We start from the raw sequence: 27684 nt of genomic DNA, 5'->3' as shown, positions 1-27684 counted from the left end.
GTTGTATCTGGGAGTCAGGAACCTAATAAAAATCATTAGATTTTTTGCTTTTGGAAATTCTAATGAATATCTTTCCAGGCTTCTGACTAAATCTCTGGTTATTTTAATGACTATAAATAGGATTGAAAGTCAGACAAGCTGGGCTGCTCTGACTGGTAAATTCTGGGCTTTTTTTTCAATCATACTTTGATTTTTCTGTATTGTTAAAATGCTCAGCTGCCTTTAGGTGTACATCTGGAGAAGCTGAGTTGAAATGAATCATTGAATCATTGAATATTCTGAGTTGGACCCACAAATAACATCGAGTCCAACTCCTGTTGGACAAATAAGCTGTTGTTGAAGGCAAAAATCACGTTTACTTTATTTTCATGGGTTTGCTTTTTAAATGTCACTTATAATAGGCTTTAAATCCTTCCCCCTTCCATAAATGTATGCGTGATAGTGTAATGTTGACGAGCTGCTGCTTGCACGTGGAGCTGGGCACGCCTTGCCTGGACCAGTGTCCTGACAGGTCTCCAGGGAAGCCCAGCACGTTCCCTCACACACCAGTTGTGTGTTTTCCAGCAGGCTCTGCAGCAGCTCTCACCAGGATGTCTGTGACTCGCCGTAATTTGGAACATGCCATATGTGTTACGCTGTAATTAGGAGCTTGCGTTCCAGTTTTAAGCACATTTAATTTTTTACTTGCTCCTTTTTTTCCCCCTAAGAAAGCAGGGAGTGGGTTCCATCCTCTGCAACTGCTCCTCCCAGACGGGTCATCAGCGGGGCCTGAACTTTGAGTTTTCACATCCCCCTTCTATATTTGACTGCTTGATAGAGAAACAGCTTGTCCCTTACAGCTGCCTTTCCCCGGAGGGGACCATTAACCTCCGCTCCGTTCCTGCCCCGGCGCTGGGGGAACGGGAGGAGGACATGGGAGAGGGGAATGGGGACGGACCAGAACGTGCCTGAGCATTCCACCAGGGAGCTGGGTGTATGACCAGGGTGAGGAGGAGGAGGGAGGCCTGGTGGGTTAGTGCAGTCATGTCAGTAGGCTTTGGCAAGTGGGGTTTTGGGGCTTGGAGTCTTTTCCTCATTTTTATTTAACCTCCTGGCGCAGGTAAGGGCTGGTCCCTCCGTCCGGGCTCCTGTTGGTGGTAAGAGAACCTGTTCCTTGTCCCACCCTGGAATCACTGCACCTTTTGTGCTGGAAAAGGCAATTCCCTCTGCAGCCCAGGAGGACAAGGAGGTTCAGATGGAAGCACCTGTATCAGGGTGATGTCTCCAGCTCAGGAGCCTTGTGGGTGCACGTGGCCTTGGCACCACAAAATTCCTCACTGACCCCTTTCCACCAAACACCCGGAGCTGCTGCTGGTTTGGGTTGAATTTAGCAGTTGTTTGAATTGTGACCACGTGCAAATGAATCCTAGAGGTTCAACGTGTTTCATAGCTGTTTTCAGCAATAGCCATCTCAGAGCAGGTTTTATTATTCCAGTGCTGAAATCCCTGGATCTTCTGTTTAAATTAGCACTTTATCCCTCCTAACTGCTGGTGGAGGCTTGCCAGAGGGAGAAGCTGCTGAAACCTGGAGACCTGCTTTGCTATTGTGGACAAAGCCTGTGGTTGACAGGATTGAGAACTGATCTTTTTTTCTTCCCCGGTGCTTTTGTGTTAAAACTCTTGAGATACCTGGTGGCTGCAGAGGAATTTACACTTTTGCAGATCCCTCTTTGCAAATTCACTGTGTTTTGATCAGAAATGTGAAATGCGTATTTCAAATGTATCAGTTTGTTTTTCTGGTGTTTTCATCTAAATTATGCTTTACTTAGGTTGTGGTTTGGTAGGGTTTTAGCACTGAGAATTGATAGAAAATGTGTTTTCTGCAGCAGGGATTTTACACCACTCTTCCTGCACACTGTTCTCAGAATATCCCCATGGCTAGTTTCCATCACAGTGTGGTTATTTAAGCTTAAAAAGCTGAACTGCTGTCTGGAAACATCCTTCAAGCCTGTACAATAACACAGAGAACTACACCAACCTCTGTATCTTTAAGAAGAACCCCCAGAAACATGTAAACCCAAACATTTTAAATGGGTTTCTCTGAGCTTTTTTTCCAAATAATAAGTGAGCACAGTCAAAACCTCTGTGGAGAGAAAGGCAAACTAATAAATGGATTTGTTTGAAGACCAGATGTGTTTCATGTGGATTCTTCAGTGGCTTCTGTGGTATTTTGGTACTTGGAATAATGATTTTGGAGGCAGTTATGGGAGCAGAAGGACAAAATAGAAGAGAGAAGGTTGAAAATGAAGCTTGGTGCTGTTCCATCCTCATGGCTTTTGGGAGGGGAACAGGCTCTGGAGGGATGCCCCTTGTCCCCTGATTTGGCTTTGCACATGAAGCATCTGCAGGAGGGGAAACTCGCACCAGTTCCTCCTCTGGGAAGTTTATTTGTGTTGTCGTTGGATGATTTGTTGCTCTTTCAGTTTGGGCAAAACTGATCATGGGTTTTGCTCAGGTTTCAGGTGTGAACTGAGGCTCCTGTAGGGCAGGAGCCTAGAGTGTGATGTTTTTATGCATTGCACTGACCTTTTTAAAGGCATAAAAGTGGTTTCTGGGACTTGGGCAGGACCTTGCTGTGACTGCCAAGCTTCATGTATCCCGGTTTTAAACCTGTCTGAGCTCAGTGCTGAGGTGCTCAGGGCTCGACTGCTGTTGGAGGTGGCTCTGCTGGCTGCTGCCCTGGCACTGCTGATGTCCCAGGCCATATTCCCCTCCTCTTCCAGCCATATTTCATCAACCCTGATCAGTTTTGGGCCAGAATCACTGTGGAGCAGCACACCAAACCAGCACCTGAGCAGCCAGGTCCCAGGGAGCAATTTTTATACTTCCAGGTGCCAGCCCGAGGGATAACCTGCAGCAAGTGCACTGGGCTGGTCCTTGTGAGCAGAGCAGGCAAGGGATGGATTTACACTCGGTAGGAAAAAAGAGGAGGATGCTCAGAGTTGTACCTGATCAGCACATAAAAACCTGAAGCCTGTTCAGCCTTTGTGGGAGCGTTTTGGAGGATCTCTGGTGGGTGTGAACACTCTCCATCCTTATTTCCGTGCTCTTATCTGCGGATCCATCTCTGTCTTGTGCCACACAACAAGGAAGAATTTTGGGGAGTAGTTTCCCAAAGTTTGTGGCAGCTGTACAAGTAAAACTTTTCCTTTGGGGGTAATTTTGGTTTTGTCTAAAACCACACTGAAGTGGAATATTGGGGGGGGCTTTCTTAGGTAGGAATTATGTATATAAATGTTCCCTGAGGCCATGTTGTCCATGTTGCAAACACTGAGGCATTTTCCCTGCCTGCTGCAGTGGTACATGTGTCAAAGTCCTGCTCCTTTTTGGTTAAAGCCTAAATACCTCAGCTGTAACAGTTGATTCATCACTTTAGCTTCAGTTCCACAGCCTTACACACGTATTACAGGGCCACAATCTGACTTGCAGAGCAGAAGAGGGGGTTAAATTTATAATCTTGCATCTATTTTTTTTAATTTGCATTCACTCTGATAACACTTAGTATTAATTTTCCAAGGTACTTAAGTTTGCTGCTTGCGTTTCAAACTTTGAGCTCTTTATCTTGGCACCGAAAATGTGTTTTATGGGGTTGCTTTGATGGAGAAGTGGACTCACAAGTCAGGTCATTGGGTCACAATCGATGGGGGAAGGAACTGAGCGTGTTTCGAATGTTTTCAGTTGTCTGTTGGGAGAAAAAAACCCCACTCTGTGCTTGTCTTAATGTCAGGATCGCTCCAAAAATATATTTAAAACTGATTTCACTTCTGACATGTGGTAAAGCACTTAAAAGTTGCATTTTCTCAAGAAACAGGGCCGGTGGGGGGAGAAAGAAGCCACTCTGAGTAACTGCGGCCTCTGTCCCGCCCGCAGGTGCTTCACCAAAACCAACGGCACCTTCGGCAGCGCCGCCCTGCCCGTGGTGCCCCTCGGAGCCCCTTTCCAGCAGGATGGTGTGGAGATGAAGCCCCTGAGCCCCCACGTCATGGTGGCCATGTGCTTGGCCTCTGCCGTCCCCGAGTGCGGCGCCCGGCTGGAGGAGGACGGCAAGGAGGACGGCAAGGAGCATCCCTCCCCCCAGCACCCCTGCTGCCAGGAGGGCGTGGGCCGGCTCTCCATGGACTGCATGGACGGTGAGGCAACCCCGGGGAGGATAGCACCTGGCTTTGGGGCCGGGAGTGTTCTGTAGGACAGCTGTAGGGTGCTTAATTGATCGTGGAGAAGCCGGTAATTAAGCCCACAAAAGAGCTGGCTCTTTGAGGAAGGTTAAGCGTCCCCGCCTTGTGCCTGGTCCTGTCATGTCCTTGTGATTGATGCCTCTAAACGCGGCTCATCCAGCACCTAACGAGGCTGTGACTGATTGATGCTGCCCCCACAGGGCACCAGTGGGCTCCGACGCTGCTGAAAAGCTGCCTAATGGAGTTTTCCTTAATGAGCAGGCATTCCTGAGGGCCCAGAGCCATCCTGGAGGCAGGAACAGGCGCAGGGAGGGAGCTGGGCTGTCCTCACCGGTGTGAGCTGTTCCATAGCAGTGCCGTGCCAGGACAGAGCCAATGCCCTGTGCTTGTGCCTGGTACAGTGGCAATGAGCCTGACCCCAAAGAGCATCATTAGGAATTTTGGGGGCGTGTGGGTCTGTTGAGCTGACAGAGAGTATCTGCTGAAAAAACCAACAACAACCACCTGCCCTGCTCTTGCTTCGCAGGCGACGGCTGCGTGCACTCGGAAACATCGAACCACATTTTGAGCTGGAGTCCCCTCATTCTGCAGCCTGTTTCCAAGGACTGTAAGGAAAAACCAGGATGGAGTTCATCCGGAGTCACCTTAAACGGTTCTGGGGACCTTCGGCAGCTCCAGCTGCGGGAAACCTGAGGAAGTGACCGTTGTCCCCACTTAACGCCAGGAACTGCCAGTGTCACTGAGAGGGAGTGACGGGGGGATGTTAATTATAACAGAGAGAGTCACTATTTATTTTTTGTAGTAGTGTCATATGAATGTATCTTGGTTTTCAAAATGGTTGCCTTTTTATATTATTTATGCCTTGAAATCCCTTTTTTTTTTTTTGTTATTTTTTTTTCCCCCCTCACACGCCGCGAAACTAGCCTGGTTATGTGTATAAAAAAGAATTGTAATAATATAAAGAACGAGGATGGGAAATGTGGAGTGTGTTTCCGTGGCATGTTACCAGTGTGAGAAGCGCTTCCGAGGAGCCCGGGACAGGGATTTAAGCAGGTCTGACGTGGTGACCAATGGCTGCCACCTCCCTGGCAGCCCGGCGACGTGGTACTCAAACCATCCTTTCCATGAACACATCCCATCCTCTTTTGGTTTCTCTGGGAAGATCTCAATGGGAAAATGAGAAAATAAATACGAAAAATGAGCCTCAGCTGAGTCTGTCCAGCGCAGCTTGAAGCAGAGCTTGGGTCAATGACTGTGTCTTCAGGTGCTTGATAACCCTTATATCTGCAGAAGTACAGGTGGAAATCCAGCCTGTCTCACCTTGCCGCTCACAGAAGACAAAATCCAGTTCTACTCTTGGTTTGAGGGAGTACTGACAGCTTGGATAGCTCCAAAATGAAACCAGTCGTGTCAGAGCGGCTCCCACCAGCCCTGCGCGTGGCTGTCAGGAACCCACCCGCCCCGGACACAGCACAATGGAGGTGTTGCAACCTTAACTGCAGGGTTTGGGTACGTTTTTTTCTTTTTCCTTTCCAAATTCAATCCCAGAAAATGAAACAACCTTGTGCTTGTAAAGCACTCCCTCCCCCACACGACTCACGAGCGCACGATCCCAGAAATGAGGTGCATGACTTATGGTTATGGCTGCCCTGAGGTGATGCCTGTGCAGTACCTTTGCACAGAGCAGCGTGTTCCTGGCCAGGCTGGAAAAGAAGGAGGCTGTGCTGGCCTGGCTGTGGCTGCTCCAAACCCCTCGGGGACCTCAGGGCTACAGGTGCAGCTTCACCAGTCACGGGGTTTGGGGAGCGACGCCTGTGCGAGAAGGGAGCGCTTGAGATCTGCTTTGGCAGCTGTGTCTCCGTGGGCTGCTCTGAGTGTTGGGGTGGGCTTTTTCCTTTTCATGGAATCCCAGAAAGGTTTGGGTTGGAAAGGACCTTAAAGCTCATCTCGTTTCAACCCCATGGGACACCTTCCACCAGCCCAGGTTTCTCCAAGCCCTGTCCAACCTGGCCTTGGACACTTCCAGGGATGGGGCAGCCACAGCTTCTCTGGGCAACCTGTGCCAGGGCCTCTCACCCTCCCAGGGAAGAATTTCTTCCTAATATCCAATCTACCTGCCCCCTCTCAGTGGGAAAACATTCCCCCTTGTCCTGTCACTATCTGCCTGCCTGTATAAAAAGTTCCTCCCCCTTTTATAAGCCCTCTTCAGGTAACGGAGGGTTGCAATAAGCTCTTCCCAAAGCCTTGCCTTCTGTCTTCTCTTTTCTCCCCTCCCCTCCCCTCCCCTCCCCTCCCTCTCCTCTTGCATTATTTTTGGTTGTATTTATTTTTTTGCCTTTTTTTTTTAGGGTTTTGGTCTTCCCAGCCAGAGCTGCATTATTCTGAAGTTCCCTGCAAACCCTGGACCTCCCACCCGTGGGCTTTGACTGGCATGTACCCTGGAGCCACCACAGAGCCCCCTCCTGCCCCTTTGTTTATCTCCTCCTTGCAGTCTGGACTTTCCCTTCACAGGACTTGCTGGGAGGCTTTCCCCTTTTCCGATGGAGAGGTTGGGGTTCACCTCTGGCTGCTTTGTTCTCCCCAAACACTGAGATTTAACCACGGTTTAACGACCTTGCTTAAATCCCCCCCTGTGTCGTGGGTGTGTTGGATAAAGATGCTGTTTTCCAGAGAATCTGTAATATCCCTTTGAAATCTTGTGTATTTGGAAATGATGCTGTTCTGCAGGGGTTTGGGGTAGGGTGTGTATTTTTGGGGGTGATGCTGGTCTTTGGCCAGTGTGGGGATTGATGCTCTGTGGGCACTGATTTGAGGTGTCACTCGATACTTCCCAATGGATAATTAACCAAATATAGGATAAATGGCCCAACATGCTCTTGTTTCCACAGACACCAAAAGATGAGGGTTGAGGAAGGCTGGGAAGTGCCTGACACTTTCCTTAGACCCTGCCTCCCTCCGTGCTTGCACCATTGTGGGGAAAAACCATCACCAGTCACTGTTTTTATCGTCCTGTGGTTTGGCCCGAAAATGGGGAGCTTGGGGTGAAGATGAGGCCCCTTCCCTGCCCCCCAAATCTTCGTGGCTGTTTTTGCACCACAGAAAACTCAGCGGAGTCCCAGAGCAGCGTCCCCATCCAACGCCAGCCCTGGGCCTGAGGGCGGCACTTCGACCCTCGGGGATTTTTTCTGCCATCGGTGAGAAACTATTTATTGTAGCCTAAATATTTACTTTAGCTCCAGCGGTAACTGCAGGCCCGAGGCTGAGCCAGAGGGGCTTTCTCCGGGTGCAGCACTCGGAGCCAGCTGCCTCCCAGCCTGACGTGACACAGGTGGGTGGGCGCTGCCGTCCCGTGGCGTGGGACGAGAGGAGGAAAGGGGAAATAAAGGAAAAAGCCGGAGTGGTCACGGCGTCGCCGTCGCGGTGATGGTGACATCAGCTGGTGGGTCATCGGCGGTGCCTGGCGGTGCCGAGAGCGGCTCTGCAAGGGGTGGGAGAGCCCCGGTGCCACCAGGTGTCACCGGGGCGGGTGGCTCAGCCCTCGGCTCGCCCCAGGGTGCGGGTACCTGCTGCTGTGCTGGGGGCAGGCACTTCTCCCGGTGCTGGTGCTGTCTCCTCCTCCCCGCTCGCGGCTGCTTCAGCATCCTCCGGCGTGTCCACGCGTTCCTGGGCGCCAGGACCGGCCCTGGGGAGGGACACGCGGGGTCTCGCTGGCGCCAGGGAACAGTGGGGCAGAGGGATTTGGGCACTCACGTGCGGAAGAGCAGGTCGTGCAGCCCTGGGGAGACAGAAAGACGTGAGGTGTGGGGGTCAAGGCTCCAGCCCACAACCCCCCCAGGGCTGGCACTCACGCGGGAGGGTCTCCCGGTGGCGGGCGATGAAGCGCACGGCCAGGAGTGACGCTGCGGTGGCCACCAGCATCCCGACCACCGCCGCCCCCGTCACCGCCGGGTAGGCCTCGAAGGGAGGCTCAGCTGGAAGAGAGCAGAGGGAGTATGGCAGGCAGCAGGGACGGGCAGAGCCCAGAAACGCCGGGGACCGTGCGAGGCTGTGCCTGTTCACTCTGAAAACCTATTGACGGCTGCTCGCACTCAGCTCCTCAGCTCCACCGGGATGGAAACGTCGCCCTTCTCCACTCAAACCCTGCTCTGCCCCCACGGAACAGCAGCCCCTGCCCACTTCACCTGGCGTCTGCACCTCGGAGGGGTGCCCGGCCGTGCGGTGGTTGACGGCCAGGACGCGGAAAGCATAGAGCACCGCGGGGTCCAGCCCCCCCAGGCGCCGGTCGCGGGAGTGGGGCTCGATGTTGCCAGCGGCCGTTTCCCAGGGGCTGGGCGCCTCTCGGAGGGGTTTCTTGGTTTGGCGCCGCTGCACCACGAAGCCGGTGAGGTTGCCGGTGCCCTGCGTCCGCCACTCCAGCTGCACCTCGGTGCGCGCCCGCGTGTAGCGCAGCTTGCTGATGGTGACGTTGGGGGGGGCCGGGTACCCTGCGGAGGGATGGCACCGGGCAGGAGGGGGCTGACGCCCCCAGCCCACCTTGGGAGACCCCCCCCAGCCCTGCCAGGACTCACGGTCCACGCGGAGGCGGACGGGGAGGCTGGCGGTGCCCACGGCGTTGGTCGCGGTGCAGCGGTAGATCCCGCCGTCCCCCGGCCACTCGGCATCCAGGACAGTGAGGTTGAGCCACGCTTCTCCCTGCTCCAGCCGGTACTTGGCCAGCCCCTGTGTCACCTCCCGCTCCCTGGGGTCGTACCAAGCCACAGTGGCACTGAGCCTGGCGCTGGTGCCACGTTGCCGGCAGGTCAGCAGCGCCTCGCCGCCCTCCAGCACCGCCACCTCGCTCGCCGCCTCCAGATCGGGGACCTCTGCTCGGCGAGAAGGGGGGACAGCGTGGGCAGGGACGTGCCACCCCAACACTCCCTCTGTGTCACGGTGGGAGCACCGGGGACGGGTCCAGCTTACCCAGGCGCAGGCGGCAGTCGGCGCCGGGGGCCCGCAGCGGGTGGGCGGCCGCGCAGACGAACTCCCGGCCCCCAAGGCTGCCCTGGGTGCTCAGCACCAGGACGGCGGTGGAGGGCGTGGGGTCCCCCAGGGCCCGGCCCCCACCGTCCCTCCACTGCAGGGTGACGGGTGGCGTGCCCCCCTCCCACCGGCACTGCAGCATCACGTACTCGTCACCCTTGGTGGCCGCTGCCGCGCAGGAGGGGCTGCCCGGCGGGACCCCTGCGGGATGGAGCGGTGTCGGGGCGGGGCACTGCCGCGCTGTGCCAAAACACCCCCAAAAACCAGATACCACCACACCCCCTCAAGGGTATAGGGGGCTTTTGCACGGCTTTGCACCGTGAGGACCCCCATTCTGGAGCAAGCTGGGGGTGCTGGATGTCCAGCAAAGGCAACAGCACTCTGGGGTGCCCATCCCGTGATGTGGCCATGGCATGGGGTCACCGCGGCTCTGGGGTGACACGGGGGGTCAGGAAGGGGCTTGGGGGGCAGATGGACCCATCGTCACTCACACAGGGTGGTCCCACATGCAGCCCCCTGCGGCAGCGCGGGGTGGGAGGCCAGGCAGGAGAAGGAGCTGCCGTTCCTTGTGGCTGCCCCCGGCTGGATCCTGGTGGCCATGGAAAAACTGGTCCCCATCACCCCCTCTTCCTCCTCCTCCTTCTCCTCCTCAAGGGAGCCCACCCAGCGCAGCTGGGCCAGGGGGAAGCCCCCCAGCCAGCGGCACCGCAGGGCCACATCCTGCAGGTCACCGGTGGCCAGGGCAGAGCAGCTGGGGCTCCCGGCTGGTGGATCTGCAGGAGACCATCAGCGCTGGGGGAGGCTGGGGGCTCCCCCCCAGCCCTCCCCAAACTGCCCCTCGCACCCACATCCTCACCAGGGAGCTGCATTGGTCCATCTCACCCCAGGGGGCCCTGCTGGCCCCCCCTCCACAGGGTTACTTACAGTACACGGTGAGGACGATGGTGGCCTGGGTGCGGGTCTGCAGGTGGGTGTTCTCGGCCAGGCAGGTGTAGGTGCCCGCCTGGGCGCGGGCGATGGCGGCGATGACGTAGGTCTGGCCAACGTGCACCTGGGTGCCGTTGTGCAGCCAGACGTAGCGGCTGGGGGGGTTGGAGGGAGCCAGGCAGCTCAGCACCACATCCTCCCGCTCGCCCGCGGAGAAGCCCCCCTGTTCGGGGGAGAAGGGCTCCACGCTGATGGCCGGCTCGTCGGGGCCGTCTGCGGGCACACGGATGTCCTTTAGCCACAGGGTTGTCCCCACAGAGGGGACACAGCCTTCCCTGGGGCATTCTCCTGTTGATGGGAAATGGGGCAGCGAAGCCTCCTTAGAAAGGGCCCACTTTGGGGGTTGGTGGCCATGGACATACTGTGGGGATTGGTGGCCATGGATGTGCCATGGTGGCCTTAGAGGTGTGGAGGTAGCAAGGTGCATGGTTGTCATGGACACGCCTTGGTAATGGCACACGGTGGTCACACAGTGGCCATAGCGGCCATGGATGCATCATGGTGGCCATGGACAAGCTATGGTGGCCGTGGAGGTGTCATGGTGGCCATGGACGGGCTATGGTGGCCATGGACAGGCTATGGTGGCCATGGAGGCATCATGGTGGTGGGGCGTACGGTGGCCGTGAATATATCACAGTGGCAACATGCCACACCATGGTAGCCATAGACACATTACGGTGTCCGTGGAGGCATCCCAGTACCAAGATAACGTGATGTCCATGGACGCACCATAGTGGTTATGGAGGCACCACGGTAGCTATGGATGTGCCACGGTGGCAGGGTGCTTGGTGGCCATGACCATGCCATGAACATACCACGGAAGCATCGAGGTGGCCACAGACATGCAATGGATGTGCCATTTTGGCATCTCCAGCCCCAAAGATGCCCCCCCAGCTGGTGGCTGAGGCCCCCTGTGAGGGCAGTGCCCAGGGCACTCACACACAATGTCCAGGTAGACGGGCTCGCTGGTGTGGCTGTTGACCTCGTTGCTCGCGGTGCAGAGGTACCAGCCCGTGTGGCTGCGGTTGGCGGGCGTCAGGCTCAGCTCTGCCCCGGAGCCCCTCAGCCCCACGGGGGACACTGAGGGACCCCCCCGGGGCTCCTGGTGCTGCCAGGAGAAGCTCAGCGGCTCCGTCCCCTCCCGCACAGTGCACGTCAGGGCCACCGCTGCCCCTTCCGCTGCCGCCGCCGCCGTTGGCCGCACGAAGGGCTTGGAGACGGGCACTGGGGGCACTGAGCTGTGAGCGGCCCCCACAGACAGCAGGACCCCCCCAGGGCCCTCCCATCCCCCCCTCCCATCTCCCCCTCTCATCCCGGATGATTTATCAACTGGTGCTGCAGCAGCCAGTAGGATGGCTAGTGAGGACACCTATGGGCTAGTGAGGGGCATCCTGGCTGTGGGTGTGGTGACTGGGTGGAGTGGCTGCTGAGACCAGTTAAGGGTGGTGGGATGCTTGGGTGGCCAGGGCAAGGAAATGGGGGTGGTTAGTGGCTGCTACATTGGCTAGTTGGGGCTTACAGTGGCTGGGGGCAAGGGGGATGCACTATTCACTGGCAAGTGGTGTGCTGGGCTGGCTAGTGGGGCTCTGGGTTGGCTAATGGGCTCTTCGTTGGCTGGTGGGTGCTATGTTGGCTGGTGTTGAGCTACCTTGGCTGGTAGGATGCCATACTGGCTAGCGGGGTGCTATGTTGGCTATTGGGGGGCTTTGCTGACTAGTGGCAGACTACGGTGGCAAGCAGGGTGCTCCGCTGACTAGTGGGGTGCTTTGTTGGCAAGTGGGGTGCTACACTTGCTAGTGAGCCACCTTGTTGGCTAGTGGGGCTCTCCATTGGCTAGCAGGGCCCTTCATTGGCTAGCGGGGCACTATGCTGTCTAGTGCCACGCTTTACTGACTGGTGGAGCCCTTTGTTGGCTAATGGGGTGTTCCACTGGCCAGTGGACAGCTCTGCTGGCTACTGGGCGAGGGGCTGCTTGACCGTGGTGCAGGGGGGCACGATGCCAGCCACTAATGGCCAGCAGGGCCCCTCAGGGTGGCCACGGCGGGGGCTTACCCAGGACACGCAGGAGGATGGCGGCGTATCCCACGCGGAGCCGGCCCCGCTCCGGGAAGAGCCCCTGGCAGAGGAAGCGGCCCTGGGCAGCCACGCGCAGCTCCCGCAGCTCCAGCGTCCCGTTGCGCAGCGTCACCCGGCCCAGCGTCCCCGTGCCGGGGGCCACGACCACGTCCCGGCCCGTGCCCACGGCCACGGCCCGCGGCGGCCCCTCTCCCCGCGGCGTGAAGCTCCAGAACACCACGGCCGGCGGGGCCGCGGCCACCAGCCCGCAGCTCATCTCCACCGCCCGGCCTCGCACGCCCGTCACCTGCCACTCCTCGTAGGCCGCCTCGCCGGCCACCAGCGGCTGCCCTGCCCCGGGGCACCGTGTCCATCAGGTCAGGCCTCTGCCCGCCCCCCAGCCTAGGAACGAGGGGAGGGGTCCCTGCTCACCCCCCGCCAGCGCTGGCAGCAGGCACAGGATCCAGGGCCCCCTCCAAGGCAGCGGCACTGCCCGGCCACGCTCCATGGCGCCATGTCCGGCACCGGCACTGCCTGAAGCAGGGCTGTGCTCTCCAGCCCCATCTCCTCTCCGGTTACTCCCAGGTAATTAGGCCCAGCCCTGATTAACCGTTAATTATTTATCAACCTGGCGGTGCAGGGGGGAACCCGACGCCGCTGCTGCTGCCTCAGCCCCTGCAATCTCGGGGCTGAGGACGGGTGTGCTCGCGGCAGGAATGGCAGCATCCTCGCCTTCCCCCTGCGGGGCAACCGAATTCCTGAGTCCTCCCTTTCCCCACCCAATTTTTTTGGGCTAAAGGAGGGGGAAAATGCACTGCCACCCCACCGCGATCGAAGGCGGGGGGTTTGGAGCCAGGGAAGCCGGGCCAGGAGTGGGGTTTGATATTTCATCTCCCGCTCCCTGCCGAGCCCCGGCCCATCAAACATTCATGGGGGCGGCCGTGCCGTAACGCAATGCCGGGGGGCCTGAGAGCCCCGGAGGGGGGATTTCTGGGTGCACGTGGGGGAGGGATCTGGCAACACCCAGGAAAGTCTGGAAAATGACCCGCCACCTCTCATCCCCTCCCCGATTCTTTAACTAGAATTAATTGCTCATTACCACAATTACACTGTTAACACTGAACGTGGGATTTCCCGCAAAGAGGTTTCGGGCCTTGAAATGCCCCAAAGGGGTTAAAGCCAGTGGTGAGGGGCTGGAGAGCCAGGGCCAGGCTCCCCTCCTGGTGCCACGTGCCTCCAGCGGTGCTCTGGTCTGTTTTGTGCTCCTGCAGGTCGGGCTTGGGAAGAAATTTGGATGAGGGGAGTGGAGGGCAGTGGCCGATCTGGGAAATGCCACGGGGTTGTCAACACAACCCTCGTTCCAGTGGTGATAAATTTCAGGGGATTTTTCTAAGGAAGGAGCCACCCTGAGGATTATAAACCATTTATTTATTAAAGATTAACAAAGGCACAAACACAGCCCTGGGCTGGGGACAGGCCGCTCCCAGGGTCCAACCTCTTTCCCTACACTGCTGGGACCCCAAATACTTGGATTTTGGACCCCCAGGGTCCAACAACTCTCTCTGCACTGCTGGGACTCCGAACACTTGGATTTCGGACCTCCAGGGGTCCAATCTCGCTCCCTGCACCACCAGGACCCCAAACACTTGGATTTCGGCCCCGGGATTCGGGATAGCAGCGGTGGATTCCTGCTGCCATCTAGCGGGATGAGGTCTGCCCCGGCCTCTCCTCAGGCAACACAACAAAACTCAACAGCTTCAGAACACAAGAGAACCGGGAAGTTTTCCCCTGTAACTTTTCCTCCTGTCATGAACCAGAACTTGGATTTGGGGGAGTGAATCCCCGTTCCTCACTCAGCTGCAAGCCTCTCGAGCTCATCCATGTCGTACGGGTCCAGCTGCTTGATCGTGGTCTCTGTAAGAGACAAGAGCAGTTGTCAGGAGGTGAGAGCAGAGCTCGTCCCCCCTGAGCTGGTGTCCGCACTGCCCTGTGTGCCCCGTGCCAGCTGGGAAGCTCCTGGAGTGCTCGCTGTGGCATCTCCCTCCACCGGGAAATCAACTGGGAGGAAGCGTGGAGGGAACTGGATCAGTGGGGAAATCAGCCGGGAAGAAGCACAAGTGGAACAAGATCAGGGCAGAAGCCAAGGCACGGCAGCAAGAGCGAGAGGTGGCCCTGCAGCAGCAGCACACCAGGCTCAGCCTGTGGATGTGCTCTCGCTCCCTGCTCCCATCTCCACAGCCACACGGGATAGGGAAGGTTCGTGTCCTCAAATCCCAACATCATGATGAGAAAAAGCACAAGTCAGATTGCCAGGAGTTCATCTTGTTGGATTTTCACCCTCACACTGGGCCCCTTTGGCTCGTTCTGGCTATGGCTGTGGTCAGGCGCATCCACATCCCAGTTATTCCAGCTGCTCATTGCTTCTACTGTTTGGGAACAATCTTCACTGGACTATTTGGCTCGTGTCTTCCCTGCCTGGTGTCCACCACAGGCTCGCTTGGTGTTTAAAGGACAAGTGGAAATTTAAAGGAACCAAGAGGGTTGAGCAGCTCCAAGGCCGGAGCTGAAGAAGAAACAGCACTTTCTGCCCTCCAAAAGGTTTCCATAACTTTTTTTCCCCTGAAAATCACGGGGACAACAGGCACCGGGATTCAAAAAGCAATTGGTGCAGCCACAGCATCTGGCAAATCCCATGAAAATCCTCTCAATGTTGACAAGTGACAATCTATTTCCACTCAGGAAAGATTTCCACAGCTGCCAGCTCCTGTCCCACGGCCAGGGCTGAGCTGAGCCGCAGCACCAGGTCCCCTGGGACAAGGATTTGCAGGGGAAGGCAGAAAAAATGCCTGAAGGAGGGAAAAAATAGGAGGTTCTGAGGCATCCTGGGTACTAGTAACGTCCCCTGTGAGTTGCACACAATCTCCAGGGCTGTTTCTTGGAAAATTTGGCCTCTGGGGAGCAAAAAACCACCCTAAAAGCTGCATCTGTCACCTGTTCCCAGTGGGATGAGCCTTGGGGAGAAGAGCAGCCCCACAAGGTTCGAGGGGGAGGATGAGCCAGAGGCAGATCACAGTCCCAGCCCAGCCTCCCAGAGCAGTGGATCCACATGGACACTCACGGAAATGCTCCTCTATCTTGTGCACGAGCTCCACGGTCTCGTTCTCCACCATGCTGAAGGCGATGCCGCGGTGCCCGAAGCGTCCTGCCCTCCCAATCCGGTGCAGGTAGGTCTCAAAATCCGGCTCTCCATCCAAATCCCTGGGGAGGCCGAAGTTCACCACGGTGGTGACCTGCTGCACGTCGATCCCTGGAAGAAAAGGAAAGGGGCTGTGGAAAGGGATCGCCTCGTCCCACGGCATCCATGCGGAAGAACCGCGGGCCTGGTGTGTTTCGAGGGATGCTGGGTTTCCCAGGATACCTCTGGCACAGACATTGGTGGCGATGAGGACCTTCTCCTTGCCCTCGCGGAAGCGCTGGATGACGCTGGCCCGCTGGACCACCGTCAGCTCTGCCGTCAGCTTGGCCACTTGGTGCCCGTCCCGGCTCATCTTCTCCGACAGCCAGTCCGTGAGCCTCCGGGTCTGGGCAGGCGGGGAGAGACTGAGGCCCAGAACTGCCCCCCCTCCCAAATCCCCTGCTCCTTTTGAGGGAGCTCCCAGCGAATTTCAACACCCCCCTGGGGTCTTGTTTTGGGGGTCTTGTCCCCCCCATGTCCACACTGTAGAAGGACCAATTCCTGCCATCCCCAATGGCCAGTGCGGGGCTCTCCTGGGCAGGGGCGTTTACCTGGCAGAAGATCATGACCTGGCCGATGGTGAAGCTGCCGTAGAGGTTGCAGAGGGCCTTGTACTGCTCTTCTGAGTTCTGGCACACCATGAAGTACTGTCTGATGTTGCTCAGCGTGAGCTCCTCCTCGCGCAGCTTGATCACGATGGGGTCGGGGATGATCCGCTCGGCAAAGGCCCGCACGGGTTCCTTGAAGGTGGCCGAGAACAGCAGCACTTGGCAGCTCTTGGGAAGAGCCCTGTGACAGGAAAAAGGCCTCCTCAGTCCCAGTGAGTGGCTTCTGTCCAGGAGGATGTAAACTCTAATTTAAGCTGATTTTGTGTGGCCTTCGATGGAAAGGGAAGCCAAGGGGGGTTACAAAAAAGATGGAGAGGGACTTTTTACAAGAGCCTGGAGTGACAGCACAAGGGAGAACGGCTTCACACTGAAAGTGAAGAGGCTTAGATTGGATATGAGGAGGAAGTTCTTTGCTGTGAGGGTGGTGAGGCATTGGAACAGGTTGCCCAGAGAAGCCAGGGCTGCCCCATCCCTGAAGTGTCCAAGGCCAGGTTGGATGGGACTTGAAGCAACCTGGTCTAGTGGAAGACATTGTGCCCCCCGGCAGGGGGTTTGGAATGAGGTGGGCTTCATTCCACAATTCTCTAGGCTGCAACAGCTCAGAGAAAAGGTAAGGAAGGTAAAAGTCTTGCCATGTGTCCAGCAGACGTGGTTTTAGGGAAAGCTGGACCCCTCCACAAGCCCCCTCAGCACCATGTCTGAAAGCAGGGAAGTGGGATGCCAGCTGTCAGGGATACTCACCTGTGGATGCGGATGCTCTGGCAGGAGAGGCCCTGCGTGTCGATCATGATGTCGGCCTCATCCAGCACGAACAGGGAGATCTTGGTCAGGTCCAGGATGCGCTGCTTGAAGCACCAGTCCAGCGTGGTGCCCGGCGTCCCGATGATGATCTGCTCCTCCAGCACCATGCCCTTCAGAACTGCGAGAGGGAAAAACGCACCCGGCTGCCTCCAGGCACGGAGCTCTCTGCTGCTCCCCTCGGCTCGCTCAGACTCTGGCTGCTCAGTGATGCCTTCCAGGGGTCATCACGACACTTCCCTGAAGCCCTTGGGGTGGGAACCAGCCCTATGTGGGAAGGGGGAGTCTGGAAGCAGCCAGAGATGGTGGAAAAGCCTCCTCAGCAGGCGAGGGGGACACAGACACTACTTTATTGGCCTTCATGGAGATCTGGCTGGTCCCTGGTAGCTCCAGGGGGATTCCCGTGGGGATCCCTGTGGGGATCCCCGTCCTCACTTCCCACTCCCGGGGCAGTGCCAGTAGCTGTGCTGGGCTGGACTCACTTCGGTTTCCCCGGACAGCGTAGTTCACCTTGACATCAGTGCAAAACTTCCCGATGGTCCGGACCACCTGCCCGATCTGCAGGGCCAGCTCGTAGGTGGGAGCCAGGCAGAGGCACTGGTGGGAGAGGAGAGGAGAGGAGAGGAGGGAGCTGTCAGGCCCAGGGTGGGACACGCTGGGCTGGCAACGAGGGCAGGGACAGCAAGAGGAGCACAGCAGCATTGCAGAGCTCTGAGGCACAGGGGATCGGGCAGCCGGGCATGGCTGGAGGTTTGGGAGCTGGGCTGTGTTCCCAGCTCCAGCCATGGGGGCAGAAGGAAGCCACTGTCGCTGTTTTTGAGGAGGAAATTCCCCTCTGGAAGCACAGCACAGCTCGTTCCTGCGCCCTGGTTCAGTCACCCCACGCACGTGAGAGATGTTACATGGTAGGAACCAGCAGGCAAAGCTGATTCTGCACCCAGAGAGGGGACTGGGGGTGTTTGAGCCACCAGAAAACCAGCAGTGCCTATAGCTGCTCCTCAAAATTTAAATTCCAGGGCAAATGAAGCCTGGATTGATCCGTCCTGGCAAGTCAAAGTGCCTCCCTGGGGCAGGCACTGTGCTTTCAGTCCTACCTGCCACTGTGACAGCCCCTGGGGGTTTGTCATCCCCCTCCAGTGGGTGAAGCCACACAGGGACAGGGACAAAACCTGGAGCTCTGGCCCCGGCAGTGTTCCGGGCACTTGGGCCAACCCCTCCTGCATCAGCTCTCCCTGTCCTGCGTTACCTGCGGGTATTTCTCGTTGGCATTGGCTCTGCTCAGCATGGCCAAGATAAAAGCTGCTGTTTTCCCTGTCCCTGACTGGCTCTGGGCAATCAGATTTTGGGGCCTGCAAGGCAAAGGCAGCTTAGTGGAGCGCAGGGGTCAGAGCGCCGGGATGCCGCGTGGAGCCGGGGCTCTCGTTCCTACTCACGGGTACGCCAGCATGAGTGGCAGAGCCTGCTCCTGGATTTTGGATGGTCTGTTGAAGCCCATCATGTAAACCCCCTGCAAGAGCTCCCTCTTCCTGTGGAAACAAAGCATCCCAAGGGCCCGTGTGAGGGTGGCCAGTGGTGCTGGCATTCAGCAAGGCCAGGGGCTGTGGCTACTCACAGGGGCAGCTCCTCAAAGGTCTTGACGGAGAAGAGTGGGGAACTGGGGTCCCGTTGCAGGATCTCCACGTGCTGGTCGGACTCCACCAGGGATGTGTGGATCAGCTTGTTCATCAGCGAGATCTCCGCCAGCGGCACTGGAGAGAGGCAGCAAGTGGAATAACACAAAGGGAATGGCAGAATCGTTAGGGCTGCAAGGGGCCTCTGGAGATTGTGGGAGCAAGCAGAGCCACTCTGCACCTGCATTTAGCTAACTGGAATCGAAAGGGAGGATCGACCTTGGCTAAGTGCTTTGAAAGAGAGAATGTTGCGTTTCTCAAAGTGGAAAACCACTTTGAACGGTCTGCATGATACCTGTGTGTTTTTCTCTCGTGGCTGAACACAGGCACCACACGATGTGAGCTGAATGTGTGGGATCGAGGCACTGGTTTAGGACGATCCTGGGAATTCTGGTTAACTAAAGAAAAACACCAGGTGCTGTTTACGACAGAACATGAATAATAGGGGAACACCGAAGAGGACCGGTGGACAAGTCCTGAAATCGAACTCCGTGCAGCTCCATTTTCTGTCAGTGCCCGTAGAGACCACCCAGTCCAACACCCCGTGCCCAGGCAGGGTCACCTGGAGCAGGTGACACAGGTGGGTCTGGAATGCCTCCAGGGAGAATCCCCGAGCTCCCTGGAGCGGCCCGTCCCACCCTCCGCGGAAAGAAGTTCTTCCTCGCGCCGAGGCGGAACTTCTGCTGTTTTAGTTTGTAACGAAAGGCCTGTGATTTGAACCCTCTCCCCTGCAGCCCCGGGCGGGGGGGGGGGCTCCGGGACCCACCTCTTTCCTCGTCCTCCGCCTCGGCCTCGAGCGCCGGCGGCGCGGGGGGCGCGGGGAAGGGGCCGAGCCCGCGGGCCGGGCCCCGGCCGTGCAGCTGAGGGCAGGCGAGCCCGGCGAAGCGGGAGGGCGGGCGGCGCAGCGGGGCCGTGGGCCAGGGGCAGGGCAGGCCGGGCCCGGGGCCCGCCGGGCCGAACCCGCGCCCCGCCTCCGCCATGGAGCCGCCTCACAGCGCCCGCGGCGCCGGACGGGGCGGGAACATCCGGCACCGGCGGCAGCGGGCACGACACCGGGGACGGGGAACGGGTACGGCACCGGGGACGGGCAACGGGTACGGCACGGGTACGGCACGGGGACGGTGCGGGGACGGTGCGGGGTACGGGGTACGGGTACGGCACGGGGACGGTACGGGGACGGTGCGGGGACGGTGCGGGGACGGTGCGGGGTACGGGGTAGGGGGACGGCACGGGGAGGGGGCACGGGTGCGGCACGAGGGACGGGGACGGGGAACGGCGGGACTGGGGGGGACGGGGGAGCACAGACCCCCACCTAGGGTGGGGGTCCCTGGGGAGTTGGGGACAGCGACCTCACAGGGCGGGGAGGGTCCCCTGTTGGGAGTTTTGGAGGGATATCTGCAGTGCTGGGGGACAGAGACCCCCCCACTATACCGTGGAAGGTCCCTGGGGAGCTGGGGACAGGGGTTGTGGAGCAGGGAAGGTTCCCTGCTGCAGACAGGGACCCCACAGAGTTTTGGGTGGATGCCTGAAGTGCTGGGGGACAGAGACCCCTCACTATAAGGTGGCGGATCCCTGGAGAGTTGTGGGCAGGGGCCCTGTAGGGCAGGGACCTGATGGGTTTTTTGGGGGTGTCCCTGCAGTGGTGGGGGATAGGGACCCACGATAGGGTGGGGATTCCTGGGGAGTTGGTGAGAATGACTTCATAGGGCGGGGAGGGTCCTCTGTTGCACACAGGCACCCCGTAGAGTTTTGGGAGGATGCCTGGAGTGGTGGGGGACAGAGACCCCCTGTTATAGGGTGGGGAGTCCCTGGAGAGTTGCGGGCAGGGAGGGTTTGGTGCTGCAGGCAGGGACCCGATAGGTTTTTGAGGGGTCCCTTCAGTGCTGGGGAATAGGGACCCCCTTGCTATAGGGTGGTCCTTGGGGAGTTGGGGACAGCGACATCATAGGACAGGAAGAGTCCCCTCTTGCAGATAGGGACCCCATAGGGTGCCAACCCTGGTCCCCATTTTGTTTTGGGGGGTCCCTGTGGACAGAGCCTGTCCCATAGGATAATGGGAGTCCCTGAAGAGTTGGGAACATGGATGGTGGTGCAGGGAAGGTCCTCTGCTGCAGACAGGGACCCCATAGGTTTTTGGGGGGTCCCTGAGGTGTTGGGGACAGGAACACACACTCCCCCCCCCCGAATGCTGGGAACAGGGACACCAAGGGGGGAGGGCTGTTCCCAAGTAGATAGAGATGCAGAGACCCCATAGGTTTTGGGGGTGTTGGAGGACAGGGAGTCTCCCCATAGGGTGGGGGTCAGTAGCCTATGACCCTATGGTCAAGAGGTGAGGGGTGCCCCAGGGTGATGGAGATGGAGTGATCCCATAGAGTTTTGGGGGGTCTCTGGGGTGCTGGAGACAGGGACACTAGAAGGGGAGGGGTATCCCCAAGGTGATGGAGATGCAGGGACCCCTTAGGGTTTTGGGCACAGGAACCATGGAGCAGGGAGTATCCCCTGCTGCAGACAGAGACCCCATAGGGTTTTATGGGGGGTCCTTGGGGTGCTGAAGGAGCAGGGACCCTGTAGGGTGGGGGTGCTGTCCCCCATAGGGTTTGGGTGGGAGTCTCTAAGGTTCTGGGAGACAAAACTCCCTTCATAGGTGGATGGGGGTCCGCAGGGTGCTGGAGAGCCAGGGACCCCAACCCTGGAAGGTCCCTGGGGTGCCAGAACACCCCCAGTGTGGGGTAACCGCACAGGCCTGTGTGTTTTCCATCTGGGGTCACATCCAGAGGAGGGTTGGTGGGAGCTGGATACAGAGCTCCAGGCTGCAGCTGTCACCTGTGTCCTGTCCTCCCTGCTCCCTTTTCCAGCCATCCCACTCAGCTTTTGGGGACTTTTTCCTGCGCCAGAACTGCCATGTTTTCAGTCCATCCCTATACCTGGGAAAAAAATTAACACTAATAATAATAATGGCCCATCTTCGCGAATGAAGATTTTGGGGAAAGGTCTTTTTACCTTTCCAGCCTGCGCAATGGATTTTTTAGGTGAGACACAGCCTGCGCTGAACTGAGCCCACCCTTTAATCCTAAGGTTCATCTGCCGGGGCCAAGCAAGCTTGGACAATGGCAGTGAGGTCCTCAGGACGTAGGTTTGTTTAGAGTGTCCTTCTCATAGATGGATGGCCACACAGGGCTAACGACCTCCATCAGGCCAGGAGACCGGGGACTCGAACCCGTGGTCGCAGCAGTGAAAGTCCTGCACGCTAATAGTAATAACACTAATACTACCTTACTAAGCTCCCTTATTTTAAAAATGAGGTAAAATACGGCCAAGGGAGCAGAGTTTGGTGGAGCAGGGATAAGTCTGGAATAACGGATGCTGCCTGTGGCATTTCTAACAAACCCACAGAACGATAAGGAGTGTTTGCAGATGCTTTATTAAAGGAAAAGACGCTGCCGAGACATCGCAAATCAAACCTCCTCCACAGCAAACCTGGAACGCGGCGAGGGGATTTTCCAGGTGGTGGAGGATGTTGAGGAGGGGAAAGCGGTGGTGCTGGAGCAGGGGCTGTGGCTCTAGGAGGCGTCCTTGCGGGGCATGAGGCACTGGGCCAGGTCCCGGCGCACGCCGAAGCGCAGGGCATCGCGCTGCTTGGTCGTGGGCACCACGTACGTGTTGGGCACGAGGCGCTTCGGTGCCCGGCGTGGCTCTCCCGGCTGGGCCATCTGCCTCCGCATGGCCCAGCGCAGATCATCGTGTGGATCTTCCCCCGGGATGCTGTATCTCTCCCAGTCTTGTCTGTACCCGTGGAATTTGGCCACTGGGTCGGTTCTCCTCCGTCTGCCAACATGCGGAAGAATGTAGGACGTAGGCGATCCCACCCGAGCGGAGGGCCGAGACGTGCTCCGTCTCCCAAGATCCTCAAGGAGAGAGCAGGGGCTGTCCTCAAGGAACCACTCCTCATCACAGGGCACGTACTCCTCCAGCTCGTCGCTGATTTCCCCCTCAGAGATGGTGTCCTCCATAAAAACCCTGGAACACCCCGTATCCCACAGCTCAGCGCTGCACTCGGGCTCGGCACTGCACCCCGGCTCGTTGTTCACCGACTCATCGAAGATCTCCACCATTCCATCGGGTCTGTGCCTCAGCACCTTCCTCTTCATCACCAACTTCCTTTTTTCCCTGTGATCCTCAGAAAGCGCTGGAAGGTCTGACTGTGCCCCACAAACGATGGAGGCATCGGCGTAGGGGTCATCACGGGGACGCGCCAGCTCCTCGCTGCCTCCCGGCCAGGCACCCGATGTCCCCTCCATGATTCCCACCAAACCGGGTGGGTTCTGCACAAAAAGAAACCAGGGTTAATGTCTTGCAGCATGTTCAAGCTGGCTAAAGGTGTCAAAGGGGGCTCCGAGACTCAAATGTTTGGGTTCAGGGGTGTTGATTTAGGTTGGGCATGTTCTCAGAGCACTGCTGAACCTCCTGCCACCAGCAGAAGGCTCTTCCCTACAGTAACAGAAACACAAGCCCTTAATTCCTGCTGGAAAACTCCACTAGAATTAGTTATGTGGTCAGTTAAGTCCTGCTTGACAAACACAGGGCAAGTTCCGTGCACTGAGTGAGAGATTAATGGTTTTCCCCTTCTACCTGTGCTTCTAAATCCACACTATTTAGTCATGATTTAATCCAGGGACATCAGAGAGGGTGTTCTACTTCTGCAGAGGAGGAAGAGGCTCAGCACAGCATGTTTAGATGCTCGCTTATGAGTCTGGTGATAGTAAACCTCGAGTAAACCTCTAGCCCTGTGACTAAAAGGGATCCGGACACAGATCCCACTCCCAGCACAGGCTTAGGATATCTTTAGGCGGGTTGGAAGAGCTGCAGGAGCCCCTGGTGGCGCTGGGAAGGGCGGGAGCAGATGGCGGGGCGGGATGAGTGGCAGCCGTCAGCGCGCTGTCTGCAGCGGGATGCAGGTGTGAAAGTGAGAAGGCTCCGTGACGGGCTGGCCGGGAACGTGCTGCGCTGACGGAGCAGATCCCATCGGCTGGGGGAAGAGGAGTGATTAAAGACTCCAAAAAAAGAGACTGGAGTGAGATGAAGGCTGCCCGAGCTGAGCCCCCGTGGCCCTGCCCGTGCTCTGCTGGGAACACGGTGGGGCTCAGATGATAAAAACTGACTCCGTGGATAAAGGTTATTTTGCAGAGCCAGCCTAGAGGTGCAATAAAAACCACATAAAAATGTAAATCTGCCATTTTTTTCTTTCCCTGCAGACCCCGAGGATCCACCGGCAACAAACTGATGCTCCAGGGCAGTGGCTATGGCCGAGGAGAGCACGGCTGCTGACCACGAGGGGCTCCTGAGGAGGGTGCAGGAGCTGGAAGCGGAGGTGAAGCGGCTGCAGGAGAAGCTCCAGGATGACAAGGAGGGCACTGGGAGGAGAGAGGCTGCTCTGGCCCCCGGGAAAGCCAAAAAACGCCAACAAAGGCCGTTCGATTTCAGCGCGCACGGCCGCAGACACGTGGCACTGCGCATCGCCTACCTGGGCTGGGGCTACCAGGGCTTTGCCAGCCAGGAGAACACCCCCAACACCATCGAGGAGAAGCTCTTTGAAGCCTTGAAGAAGACACGGCTGGTGGACAGCAGAGAGACCTCCAACTACCACCGCTGCGGGCGCACGGACAAGGGAGTCAGTGCCTTTGGGCAGGTCAGCATCTCGTGTGGGTTTTCCCGGGTGGGATGGAGATCCAGTGGGATTGCTGTCCCACAGCACAGCTTGGATTTGTTCTTTAAAAGCCATCAGCTCTTACCCCTGGAAGTGAGCCTGGCAATGGCTTTCCTGCATGTGGAAAGACTATTTCAGACCCCTGAAGCGTTTCAGTGCTATTTTGTCCCCCATATTAGTTCAAGTTCTTTTCCGGGGCCCTGCTTTAGGAGGATAAAACATGGTTTAGGCTGCAGCTTCTCCAGTAGCTCAGTGCTGCCCAAAAAGGGGCGATGCCCTGTCTTTGGCAGGGCCCTCTCAGCTGATTTAACTCTCCAATCCCACCAAAATCCAAAATACCCAGAAATTGGCTCCCTTCCTGCAGCATCAGGCAGCTGAATTTCTGCACAGAAGGGTCTTGAGAGGAGCTGCAGCCAGCGGAAGGGAGCGTGGGAGTGGGAGCTGGAGGGAGGGGATGGAGCTGGCCTGCTCGGTGGGCACGGAGCCACCCGGCTGGCTGAGCCATTGGGGAGAACACAACCGTGGTGGCTTCACCATTGGGCCGCTCTCCTTCCTTCCCTCCTGGTGCAGGAAGCAGAGCTGGCATAGGTTTGGCCTCGAGTGGCTGCTCTGCTCCCCATGGCAGGATGAGCCGCACGAAATCAGGGCACTTGGTGCCTCCTCTTGTGCTGTTTCAGCACATGGCGCCCGCGCTGGGAATGAACTTGTTCCCATACCAGGTTTCCAAGCGAGCCAGGCTGTTACTGCCTTCAAGTCATCACCTCCAGCTCAAAAAAAAAAAAAAAAGCACATTATAACCCAAACCCAGCGACTAAAGTTGAAGCTGTTCCGAGACCGTGCTACGTAGGCAGCCTGCAACTTTCCCTGTTTTATTAATGGAATCTGTGGCATCTGCTCGGCTCCTCAGCAGAGGCACTCGCAGCTCCATGGTAGGATCACCCGACTGAAGCCACCTTCATCCGTAGGAGATCCTGGGTTTATTTCCCAGAGGTGTAGGAAGACTTGGCTCCACACGCCATCCATCCGCGCTCTAATCCTGCCTTTTACTGGTCTCTGCAGGTGATTTCCCTGGATCTCCGCTCCAGCCTGCCACCGGAGGGGCAGCAGCAGAACGGGCACGCGGGTGAGGGGCAGCGGGAGGAGCTCCGCTACACCCACATCCTGAACAGGGTGCTGCCCCCCGACATCCGGGTGCTGGCCTGGGCCCCCGTGGCGCCGGAGTTCAGTGCCCGCTTCAGCTGCCAGCGCCGCACCTACCGGTACTTCTTCCCCTGCGCCCAGCTGGACGTGGCCCTCATGGACAGCGCGGCCCAGCGCTACGTGGGCACCCACGACTTCCGCAACCTCTGCAAGATGGACGTGGCCAACGGGGTGCTCAACTTCCAGAGGACGATCCTCAGCGCCCGCGTGACGTGGGTGGAGAGAGGGGGAGAATCCGGGCCGCGGGATCCCTTCCGGCTGTGCCAGTTCGAGGTGACGGGGCAGGCGTTCCTGTACCACCAGGTCCGCTGCATGATGGCCGTGCTCTTCCTCATCGGCCAGGGCATGGAGAGCCCGGACATCATCGACGAACTGCTGGATGTGGAGAAAAACCCTCGGAAACCGCAGTACAGGTAGGGATTGTGCTGGGAAACCGGCCGGAGCGATGGCTGCACCTGGAGTGCTGCTGGCAAGCCACATCCCTGCCAGCACATGGAGCAGTCTCACAGCATGGAAGTAGGCTGCCAGCCTGGGATGTGTCCATAAGGACCTCTGTTTTCTTGCTCTCAGACAAAGCCTTAATGGCTTTACTCCTTGGTATTTGGTAAAAATTAAGTCAGCTTTTATTGGGAAAGGGAGTTCTGTGAAGGGCAGGGCTGACTGTTCTTGAGCCTTTTTGTGGGCCCACCTCCTGTCCTTGTCCCCAGCATGGCAGTCGAGTTCCCCCTGGTCCTGTATGACTGCGAGTTCCCAGACCTGCAGTGGCTCTACGACCCAGAGGTGCAAGGCTTCAACGTGACACACCTGCAGCAGCTCTGGGCCAGCCACGCCGTCAAAACCCACGTGCTTCGGGACATGTTGGCAGGGCTGGAAGCTGTTCCCATGGCCACTGGCAAAGGTAAGGGGGGAGTTTGGGGGAACACCTTGGAATTCACACTGCCAGCGAGCAGGGTTAGATTGGATATTGGGAAGAAATCCTTCCCTGTGAGGGTGGGGAGGCCTTGGCACAGGTTGCCCAGAGAAGCTGTGGCTGCCCCATCCCTGCAAGTGTCCAAGGCCAGGTTGGACAGGGCTCGGAGCAACCTGGGCTAGTGGAAGGTGTCCCTGCCCATGGCAGGGGGTAGAACAAGATGGTCTTTAAGGTTCCTTCCAACCCAAACCATTCTGGGATTCACAGAATCAATTAGGTTGGAAAAGACCTGAAATCAAGTCCAACCTGTGACCGATCACCACCATGTCAACTAGACCACGGCACTGAGTTCCACATCCAGTCTTTCCTTGAGTATCTCCAGGGCCAGTTGTTCCACCATCTCCCTGGGCAGTCCATTACAACGTCTAATCACCCTTTCTGTGAAGAAATTCTTCATAAAGTCCGGCCTAAACCTTCCCTGACGCAGCTTAAGGCTACGTATATAATTCTATGAACTAGAGGGGTAACTGATTTAAAAATTAACAAGGGGTAACTGGTTAAAAAAAAAAGAAAGAAAGAACGGGGTAATTAAACGTATTTCTTCTGTGATGTCACAGGTCCGGGGAGCAGCCTGGTCAGCAGCTTCGTGGAGGGGGTCCAAGCCCGCACCTACAAGCCCTTGCTGGCCCGGCCCCGGTGCGAGGGGCTGGAGGCTCGGATCGAGCACTTTGTGCGGAGGGGCCGCATCGACCCCCCCCGGGGGCCGGGGGTGCCCGGGGACCAGGAGCCCCCCGAGGGCAAGCGGGGCAGCAGCGCAGCCCCCGAGCAGCCGCCCAAGAGGGTCTGCGTGGACACCGAGTGACGGGGCGCCTCGGCACTTCTTTTTATTACTGTTATTGGGAAAAAAAGCGCGTTTCTTCGGTGCTGTTTTTTTATAAATCTCAAGAAATCTCTTGTAGCAGTGCTGTGTCCTACCCTGGGAGGGGAGGGAAGGAGCGAGGCGCAGCACCGTCAACTCGCAGCGGGGCAGCAAAGGGAGGCTTGCTGAGGTTACACTGGGCTATTTTAGGTTACACTGGGCTGGCCCCCCACCCCTGTCGCCCCCGGTACCTCCGGCCCAGCCGCGCCTCTTGCGCCGCTCCCGCCGCTCCGTTACGGGCCGCAACCGCTGTCGCCGTTTAAACACCCCCGCCCGGCTGCCATTGGGCGGCGCGGCTGTCACTCAGCTCATTGCCCCTCCCCATTGGACAGGCCCTCCAAGGCTCCGCCCCCGCGCCGCCGCCA

General features: G+C 57.8%; 5 protein-coding genes across 10 annotated transcripts in view; 2 read left to right on the top strand and 3 right to left on the bottom strand.

Annotated features, from left to right (window-relative positions):
• CDON (cell adhesion associated, oncogene regulated) overlaps window positions 1–7083 on the top strand; it is a 55453-nt gene extending 48370 nt beyond the window's left edge. For both annotated transcript variants that reach the window (XM_027699413.1, XM_027699414.1), the window contains exons 19-21: window positions 3910–4169; window positions 4741–5723; window positions 6563–7083. In XM_027699413.1, the coding sequence (XP_027555214.1) occupies window positions 3910–4169; window positions 4741–4907 (427 nt within the window). In that variant the 3' untranslated portion in view covers window positions 4908–5723; window positions 6563–7083. The remainder of the gene's footprint in view (window positions 1–3909; window positions 4170–4740; window positions 5724–6562) is intronic.
• Window positions 7084–7434: 351 nt separating this feature from the next.
• On the bottom strand, window positions 7435–12843 carry VSIG10L2 (V-set and immunoglobulin domain containing 10 like 2). 3 transcript variants are annotated; one of them, XM_027699256.1, is made up of 12 exons: window positions 12708–12843; window positions 12273–12626; window positions 11160–11444; window positions 10158–10433; window positions 9725–10006; window positions 9174–9434; window positions 8783–9076; window positions 8396–8698; window positions 8063–8185; window positions 7965–7989; window positions 7778–7896; window positions 7435–7692 (listed from the first exon to the last, which is right to left on the bottom strand). In XM_027699256.1, exons 1-12 carry the CDS (start codon window positions 12781–12783, stop codon window positions 7616–7618), a joined length of 2475 nt encoding a protein of 824 aa, XP_027555057.1. In that variant the 5' UTR covers window positions 12784–12843; the 3' UTR covers window positions 7435–7615. The 3 variants fall into 3 exon arrangements, with proteins under 3 accessions (XP_027555057.1, XP_027555059.1, XP_027555058.1); XM_027699258.1 differs by lacking the exon at window positions 9725–10006; XM_027699257.1 differs by having other exon boundaries at window positions 11160–11239; window positions 12273–12782.
• PUS3 (pseudouridine synthase 3) lies at window positions 12774–27358 on the top strand. Of its 3 annotated transcripts, none has more exons than XM_027699260.1 (5): window positions 12774–12860; window positions 23839–24272; window positions 25350–25903; window positions 26198–26388; window positions 27018–27358. In XM_027699260.1, the coding sequence occupies exons 2-5, from the start codon at window positions 23886–23888 to the stop codon at window positions 27260–27262; spliced, it is 1377 nt and encodes a 458-aa protein (XP_027555061.1). In that variant the 5' UTR covers window positions 12774–12860; window positions 23839–23885; the 3' UTR covers window positions 27263–27358. The 3 variants fall into 3 exon arrangements, with proteins under 3 accessions (XP_027555061.1, XP_027555063.1, XP_027555062.1); XM_027699262.1 differs by lacking the exon at window positions 12774–12860 and adding an exon at window positions 19678–19707; XM_027699261.1 differs by lacking the exon at window positions 12774–12860 and adding an exon at window positions 22915–23719.
• Window positions 13683–19509, bottom strand: DDX25 (DEAD-box helicase 25). Its single transcript, XM_027699264.1, has 10 exons — window positions 19353–19509; window positions 18529–18664; window positions 18350–18442; window positions 18163–18265; window positions 17399–17513; window positions 16860–17037; window positions 16062–16299; window positions 15694–15856; window positions 15394–15582; window positions 13683–14189 (listed from the first exon to the last, which is right to left on the bottom strand). Exons 2-10 carry the CDS (start codon window positions 18639–18641, stop codon window positions 14125–14127), a joined length of 1257 nt encoding a protein of 418 aa, XP_027555065.1. The 5' UTR covers window positions 18642–18664; window positions 19353–19509; the 3' UTR covers window positions 13683–14124.
• HYLS1 (HYLS1, centriolar and ciliogenesis associated) lies at window positions 21990–27623 on the bottom strand. The gene is made up of 2 exons (XM_027699265.1): window positions 27511–27623; window positions 21990–22908 (listed from the first exon to the last, which is right to left on the bottom strand). The coding sequence occupies exon 2, from the start codon at window positions 22882–22884 to the stop codon at window positions 22147–22149; it is 738 nt and encodes a 245-aa protein (XP_027555066.1). The 5' UTR covers window positions 22885–22908; window positions 27511–27623; the 3' UTR covers window positions 21990–22146.
• Between the last annotated feature and the right edge of the window lie 61 nt (window positions 27624–27684).

This window comes from Neopelma chrysocephalum, unplaced genomic scaffold (genome assembly GCF_003984885.1).
Source record: "Neopelma chrysocephalum unplaced genomic scaffold, ASM398488v2 Primary Assembly neopelma1_138, whole genome shotgun sequence".
Classification (NCBI taxonomy): Eukaryota; Metazoa; Chordata; class Aves; order Passeriformes; family Pipridae; genus Neopelma; species Neopelma chrysocephalum.
The sequence above is the reverse complement of the archived record's forward strand: the minus strand, read 5'-3'. Positions and strand labels throughout refer to the sequence as shown.

What these genes read in the sequence shown, in the direction of transcription:
- VSIG10L2 (XM_027699256.1), bottom strand. Translation starts at nt 12,783, where the DNA reads ATGGAGCGTGGCCGGGCAGTGCCGCTGCCTTGGAGGGGGCCCTGGATC. An exon ending in TGCATGTGGGACCACCCTGT is followed by an intron (nt 9,435 to 9,724) that starts GTGAGTGACGAT and finishes TCCATCCCGCAG; the next exon opens with GGGTCCCGCCGGGCAGCCCC. An exon ending in TGCCCCCAGCACAGCAGCAG is followed by an intron (nt 7,693 to 7,777) that starts GTACCCGCACCC and finishes CACCCCTTGCAG; the next exon opens with AGCCGCTCTCGGCACCGCCA.
- PUS3 (XM_027699260.1), top strand. Translation starts at nt 23,886, where the DNA reads ATGGCCGAGGAGAGCACGGCTGCTGACCACGAGGGGCTCCTGAGGAGG. An exon ending in GAGTCAGTGCCTTTGGGCAG is followed by an intron (nt 24,273 to 25,349) that starts GTCAGCATCTCG and finishes TGGTCTCTGCAG; the next exon opens with GTGATTTCCCTGGATCTCCG. An exon ending in CCTCGGAAACCGCAGTACAG is followed by an intron (nt 25,904 to 26,197) that starts GTAGGGATTGTG and finishes CCTTGTCCCCAG; the next exon opens with CATGGCAGTCGAGTTCCCCC.
- DDX25 (XM_027699264.1), bottom strand. Translation starts at nt 18,641, where the DNA reads ATGAACAAGCTGATCCACACATCCCTGGTGGAGTCCGACCAGCACGTG. An exon ending in ACCTTTGAGGAGCTGCCCCT is followed by an intron (nt 18,443 to 18,528) that starts GTGAGTAGCCAC and finishes TTGTTTCCACAG; the next exon opens with GAAGAGGGAGCTCTTGCAGG. An exon ending in CAAGATAGAGGAGCATTTCC is followed by an intron (nt 14,190 to 15,393) that starts GTGAGTGTCCAT and finishes TGTCTCTTACAG; the next exon opens with AGACCACGATCAAGCAGCTG.
- HYLS1 (XM_027699265.1), bottom strand. Translation starts at nt 22,884, where the DNA reads ATGGAGGGGACATCGGGTGCCTGGCCGGGAGGCAGCGAGGAGCTGGCG.